This window comes from Myotis lucifugus, unplaced genomic scaffold (assembly GCF_000147115.1).
Source record: "Myotis lucifugus unplaced genomic scaffold, Myoluc2.0 scaffold_9217, whole genome shotgun sequence".
Taxonomy (NCBI): domain Eukaryota; kingdom Metazoa; phylum Chordata; class Mammalia; order Chiroptera; family Vespertilionidae; genus Myotis; species Myotis lucifugus.
This window is the reverse complement of record NW_005880265.1, coordinates 1-6,453: the sequence shown is the minus strand read 5'-3', so window position 1 is coordinate 6,453 and position 6,453 is coordinate 1. Positions and strand designations below refer to the sequence as shown.

At 65.5% G+C, this 6,453-nt stretch overlaps 1 protein-coding gene across 1 annotated transcript; it reads right to left on the bottom strand.

Annotated features, from left to right (window-relative positions):
- Positions 1-1,576: 1,576 nt before the first annotated feature.
- On the bottom strand, positions 1,577-5,867 carry LOC102428594 (guanine nucleotide exchange factor VAV2-like). The gene is made up of 5 exons (XM_006109397.3): positions 5,742-5,867; positions 5,418-5,517; positions 4,248-4,343; positions 3,580-3,647; positions 1,577-1,700 (listed from the first exon to the last, which is right to left on the bottom strand). Exons 1-4 carry the CDS (start codon positions 5,792-5,794, stop codon positions 3,603-3,605), a joined length of 294 nt encoding a protein of 97 aa, XP_006109459.2. The 5' UTR covers positions 5,795-5,867; the 3' UTR covers positions 1,577-1,700; positions 3,580-3,602.
- Between the last annotated feature and the right edge of the window lie 586 nt (positions 5,868-6,453).

Here is a 6,453-nt window from a genome sequence, read left to right as displayed (position 1 = left end):
CTGCTCTGGTTCAGAGATGGTCTCTGGACACGGTCCTGTGTGGCCCACGCAGACAGGGAGGCTGAGCCCTGCCTCTGCCTGGCTCCGGCACGAATGCTGACCCTCAGCTGCTCAGATACGACTCCTCCAGGAAGCCCTCCTTGGCCTCCCCAACCTTGAGGAGGCTGTGTCCGCGTGGTGCTCCAATGGACGGGTCTCAGCATCTTCTTCTGAACTCTCGGAATTGTCCAGAAGCTGCCAGGGCCAGACTCAGAGCACAGCGGCTCGGTGTCTCAGAGGGAGGGCTGAGCACCCTGCACAGCGACTCCATCGGAGCCTCCACATCTCGCCTCTAACGTGCAGGATGAGCCGTCGCCCGCCCGGGGGACGGGGCTCCGGAGAGAGCGGCTGCGCGGGGCCTGCTCGCCGCCGGGCCGTAGTTTTGTTTCTTCAGGAACAAGTGTTACTCAGACGCTACACGAAAATGGTTAACTAACCAACAAAAACCGTCTTTTTTCATGTAAAAGTGATGCCCGTGCATCAAGGGGCATCGAGGAAACGCTGCTGCTGGGGACCCTGCCGGCCCCGCTCCGCCACGCGCCGAAGGCACTGCACCCCAGTCCGGGCCCTGTCCCTGCCCCCTGCCCCGGGCGCTCGAATCTGTTCTAAAGGAAGGAAAACGGAGCTGTATCCTGACGGCTTTCCTTCACTAGGACACGGTACGAGCGTCCTCAGGCGCGTGTGCACAGGGGGTCCCCTTGGGCTCTCTCGACCCCAGGGGTGAGGAATGGGCAACGGGCACCAGGTGGGGCCTGGGCACCCGGGAGCTTCCTCTGCCCAAAACTTCTGCACGGATTTGACTTCCACAGACTCAGCGGGACCGGCCGAGTTCAGGGACGAGGGCGCATCGTGCAGACCGGCGGCTCTGAGCCAGGGCCAGTTCTGTGCCCAGGGGCCACCTGGAGACGTGCGTGGTCATCACTGGGCCCCCCAGGGTGGGGGTGCTACGGGCATCTACTGGGCCATTTGCAATGCACAGGACAGACCCCCAGCAAAGAAGGATGCGCCCCACGTGTTGACAGAGAGGAAGTGGAGGAGCGCTGGGGACGCACTGGCAGGTCGGCGAGACGTCGGCTGGGACAAGCAGGGGTGCCCGCTTCCGATGGCCCAGCTCCTCTCCCACAGGTCACAGTGGCACCCAACGCCCAAGGGTGACTCTGAGGGGGTCCCGTGAGGTGCCTGCCTGAAGCTCCCAGGACCCAGCCAGACAAGGGTGTTCTCACACTTCCGCTTATTCAATATGGAGATCGTGAAAGACATTTTAAAAATACATGTAGCACGTGGACATGATTAATCGTCACTCTCTGGCCCCGGCCGGCGTGGCTCAGTGGGTGAGTGCTGTCCCATGCACCAAAGGTCACGGTTCGATTCCCGTCAGGGCACAGGCCCGGGTTGTGGGCTGGATCCCGTGGGGGGCGTGCAGGAGGCAGCCGATCCATGATTCTCCCCTCCTCTCTCTCTCTCTCTCTCTCTCTCTCTCTCTCTCTCTCTCTCTCTCTCTCCCTTCCTCTCTGAAATCAGTAAAAATACGTTTAAAAGAACAATCTCCATTCCTTGGAGAGCCGGCCGCTTACCAGGTTCTCTATGGAGCTCTGGAACTCGCTGATTTTCTTCAGCGTCTCTTTGTCCCGCTTCACTTCATTTATGTACATGGCCAAGTCCTGGGAAACAGCAGTGTGGGCGGGGTTAGCAGGCCAGGCCGGCGGGGCCAGGGGGCTCAGCCCCACCCCATCCCGCACCGCCCAGGGCCGGGGGCTCAGCCCCACCCCATCCCGCACTGCCCAGAGCTGGGGGGCTCAGCCCCACCCCATCCCGCATCGCCCAGGGCCAGGGGGCTCAGCCCCACCCCATCCCGCACCGCCCAGGGCCAGGGGGCTCAGCCCCACCCCATCCCGCACCACCCAGGGCCAGGGGGCTCAGCCCCACCCCATCCCGCACCGCCCAGGGCCAGGGGGCTCAGCCCCACCCCATCCCGCACCGCCCAGGGCCGGGCACTTTCAAAGCATCTGCAGCCGGGCCAGCGGGGCTCAGTGGTTGAGCGTTGACCTGTGAGCCAGGAGGTCACGTTTCAAGTCCCAGTCGGGGCACAGGCCCGGGTTACGGGCTCCATCCCCAGTGAGGGGCGTGCAGGAGGCAGCCCATCAATGACTCTCTCTCATCATTGATGTTTCTGTCTCTCTCCCTCTCCCTTCCTCTCTGACATCAATTTAAAAAATATGTTTTTTAAAAAGCACCTTCCACCATGTGCCCGAAGTGGCTGGCTCTCAAGGCAGCAAGATAGTGAGAAGGGCCAACCCCACTTGACAAATAAAGAAACTCAGGAAGACAAGGTAAAACCAACCCCAAACCACACTCCAATCAGTGGGCCAAGAACCCCAAGCCCCTGCCTCCTGAGCCCCCAGGTGAGAGTAGATAATCACCAGCCAACTAGATTCGGATCAGCCCTGTCTGAGCCCTGGGGAGTGGCCACCCCAAAGGCCACCGCCTCCGGACCCTCGGCTGCACCAGGGCGAACCCCACCAGCTGTCCATGCCATGCAGCCTCCTGCTGGCCACCAGGGGGCAGTGCCCACTGCAATCCAGAGAGCAGAGCAACTGGGCAGGGCACCCAACGCTGCGGAGAGCCAGGGGACCCGGCCCACCCCGGAGAACCAGGAGGGTGGCACAGACCCTGCCCAGCAGGAGCGCAGGCTGCCGTGGGTGGAGCCGCAAGCCAGGCCACGATGGGGCTGGTCCGGCCTCCCCACAGAGCTCCTGCCCGGCCCGCGAGGAGCCCAGCGGCAGGGCAGAACCAGACCCGAGGCAGAAAGGCCACAAGACGGCCGGGCAGCTGTGTGACCACTGCAGCCGCGTGGCACAGGCCACAGGCCCACACGGGCGTGGAGTGAAGTCCCCCAGGAGCACAGGGCTGCTCAGAGGCGCTCTCCGCGCGGAGCATGCGCAATGGGGAACGGAATCCAGGGGCCACCCTCCTGGGAAACGTCCCCCCTGCCAAGACGGGGGACACGGGGGGCGGGGGGGGGCGGCTGCCAGCACTCAGAGCGGGGAAAGGATGGAGGGTGTTCAGGGCCTGGCGTGGCCAAGCTGCCTGGGACTCGGGCCCGTGGCAAGCACCGCAGAGCACCCAGGCCCCGGAGGCCCTGCACGCTGAGCCCGTGCCCGACGGGGCAGTGGGGCCACAGGAGGTCTCGGGGCAGCGGGGAGGTGTAGCTGCCAGTGGGTTGGCACAGGCCCGGGAGGCGGGGGAGGTGGTGTGGCTCGGGGTGGGGGAGGCGGGCATATCAGAAGCGGAAGTCCCAGGGCTGGGCAGCAGGCAGCACAGGCCAGATGCCCAGAACTGAGTCCAGGGCCTGGGAACCTGAGGCCCAAGCGGACGGCGGGAAAGCCTGCAGCGCCCCCGGCCCCGACCCTCTGCCCGCCGGTGGGTCTCCCCCACCACCCCGTGCCCTGCTCCCCAGGAAACGCTACATCTAGGGTCACAGGCTTGTTCGCTAAGCACCAGGCCTGCCCGGCCTCTCCCTGCCTCAGTTTACCCACCCACCTGCATGGCTTCCAGTGCTTCCTTCAGCTGCTGCTCTCGGGCCGGTCGGTGGAATGGCTCAGAAGTTCCTGAGGGGGTGAGAAGGGAGCCATGCGTGACCCCTCAGGGGGTCCTGGCCTCTGCCCTCGCCCCCACCGGGCACAGCGTGCGGGCACAGAGTGAGGCCTCCTGAGACAGACGGGCTCAGCCGCCCCCTCCAGCAGAGAGCGGGCCCCCACCCAGGCCACACGCTGCTTCAGGGAGGGTGTCCCCAAGTCCTGTGGGTAACAGGAGCCGCTAGCAGCACAAAGGTGGGTGCTGAGCCCCCAGGGAACAGGCTGGTTCACGGAAGATCCTCCCTCAGCCCCTCCAGAACCAGCGTCGCCCCCGGTCCGCCTGCCCAGGGCTCCCTATTCCCATTCCCCGGGGCTGCCGGGAGCTCAGGGCGGCTAAGGCGCAGCCACGGGCACGCTCACTCCTGGCCGGGGGAGGCGTCCCGTCTCTCCCACTTTCTCTGCTCGCTTGCCCACTTCATCCTAGTTCTCCTTCGTACACTGACTGGGCAAACGGCACAGAGAGCAGCTCCCAGTGCCCCTGGCGCTCTGTGCGCTAGCACGGTGTCGAATGTGTCTGCTGGCTCTAGCCTCCCCGTGGCTCCGCCCGGCCGGGCACGGAGGCTGAGGGCTCACCTTCAGGAGGAGGTGGTACTTGAGCACCCGCTGCATGGGCACCACCAGCAGGTCCTGCAGCTTGAACTTCCCGTCCTGGACCTTCAGCGTGCATTCCTGGGCGTCGGGGCAGCAAGGCGATGAGGGGCGTCCTTGCCCGGGGACGCTGGACCCCGACGCTCCCACACCCCGGCCGGGGGCAGACCTGAGGCCGGAACTGGGGCCCGGGTGTCCCGTCCTTGTCTGGCCTGGCTCCCAGAACCCCCTCCCCCATCGCCAGGTGCGGGGCTGCCGCCTCTCACAGCCTCGGGTCCGCAGTGGCCACACGAGGACTGCACTTCGGGGGCTGGCGCCCACTGGGCCTGCCTCAACACCCTCGGGGAGCCGGCTCTCATTAGGGGGACCACCTGCGGAACCAGGGGCTCCCCCTCATTGTCTGGGCACTGGGCATCCCCGCACTGCTGAGCAAAGGGGCCCAGCACTGGGACCCACTCCAGAAACAGGATCCGACGGGAACCCAGCCGGGGAGCAGCCTGGCACCCCGAGGAGGGGAACGAGGACAGGGTCCTGAGTGGGGCTCATGTGGGAAACCCCACAGGAGACCGGCCCTGAGCCCGGGCGAGATGGGAGTGGGGGAGGCTCCACAGCTCCCAGCAAACATCCGTCACTGGGGTCCCCTTGGGGTCCACGTCGGCCAGGGTGAGGGTTCGGTCACAGCCCCGCACTGAGCCAGATCCGGTCCTTGGGGCCTACCTCACCTGCACCCAGGGGCTCAGGCCGTCTTTTGGCCAGGACAGTGCCCTCCACCTGCTCACTGCCCACCCACAGAGGAAAAACCACCTGCTAAAATCCACACAAAAAAGTCCTATCAGCCAGGCCGGTGTGGCTCAGTGGTTGAGCGTCGACCTATGAACCAGAGGTCCCGGTTCGATTCCTGGTCAGGGCACAGGCCCAGGTTGCGGGCTCGACCCCCAGTGGGGGCGTGCAGGAGGCAGCCGATCCATGATTCTCTCTCATCATTGATGTTTCTCTCTCTCCCTCTCCCTTCCTCTCTTAAATCAATAAAAATTTTAAAAAGAAAAAGGTATATCACTACCCCATCCCCACCTTCCCACAACGGGGTGAGCAGGAGGCCATGGAGCTGCAGCCTCAGGGGGATGAGCCAGGGGCCGGGCCGGGAGCCACTGTTACCTCCACTTTCAGCCTGAAGTCCTCCCGGCTGGCGAGGAGCTGGTTCAGCGTGTTCTGAGCGTGCTCCATGTGGCTGCAGTACTCCCCGTAGATCAGGAGCCTGGGCATGCACATGCGGACATGTAGAGTCACATGTGTGCACACACGTGCGCACACATGCACACGCACACATGCACAGATGCACACACGCCACCTGCCGCGGGTGGCACACAGCCAGGGGACCCGCCGGTGAAGCCGCTGGTCAGCTCTACACTGTCCCGCCCGGACCCAGAGAGGCGCCCAGGCGTCCCCGAGGCCCCGCAGCCGGGAGGGGCCGCCACCCACCTCTCCTTGAATTCCAGGAAGACCTTGGCCAGCGTGCCGCCGCCCGCCATCATGGCCACGTCGATAGCCCGCAGGAAGCTGTGGTGCACCCTGATCAGGTCCTGGAGGGAAAGCCAGAGGGGCCACGGGTCCCTGTTCGCTCCCGGACGGAGAGGCCCGGGCGTGGGGGTGCGTCCCAAGAAGTGTGGGTGTAACCCAGTCAGGAGGGCCATGGGGCTGGCCGCCCGAGGAGGCCTGAGCACACCAAGTCCCCAAAACCAAGTCCCTCCTCTCATCTGCCAGCCACAAAACACCCCTTAGCCAGGACCCACCGAGCCCTAGGCAGGGACGCAGCGCAGCCCGGGACCCGGGACAGAGCCCGCAGGTGGGCATAGCTGGGACCCGGGACAGAGCCGGCAGGGGGGGGCGCAGCCCGGGACCCGGGACAGAGCCCGCAGGGGGGGCATAGCTGGAACCTGGGACAGAGCTCGCAGGGGGCACAGCCCGGGGACCCAGAACAGAGCCTGCAGGGGTTGCAGGCCGGGACCCGGGACAGAGCCCGCAGGTGGGCATAGCTGGGACCTGGGACAGAGCCCACAGGTGGGCATAGCTGGGACCTGGGACAGAGCCCACAGGTGGGCATAGCTGGGACCTGGGACAGAGCCTGCAGGGGGTTACAGCCTCCTTACCGCACAGAGCCCGCAGGCGGCACACAGGGCCTCACCTCCAGGTT

Coding starts and splice junctions, on each gene's coding strand:
- LOC102428594 (XM_006109397.3), bottom strand. CDS start 5,794: ATGATGGCGGGCGGCGGCACGCTGGCCAAGGTCTTCCTGGAATTCAAG. Junction 5,518..5,741: donor TTCCTGGAATTCAAGGAGAG/GTGGGTGGCGGC, acceptor GTGCATGCCCAG/GCTCCTGATCTACGGGGAGT. Junction 4,344..5,417: donor ACTTCAGGCTGAAAGTGGAG/GTAACAGTGGCT, acceptor CCCGACGCCCAG/GAATGCACGCTGAAGGTCCA.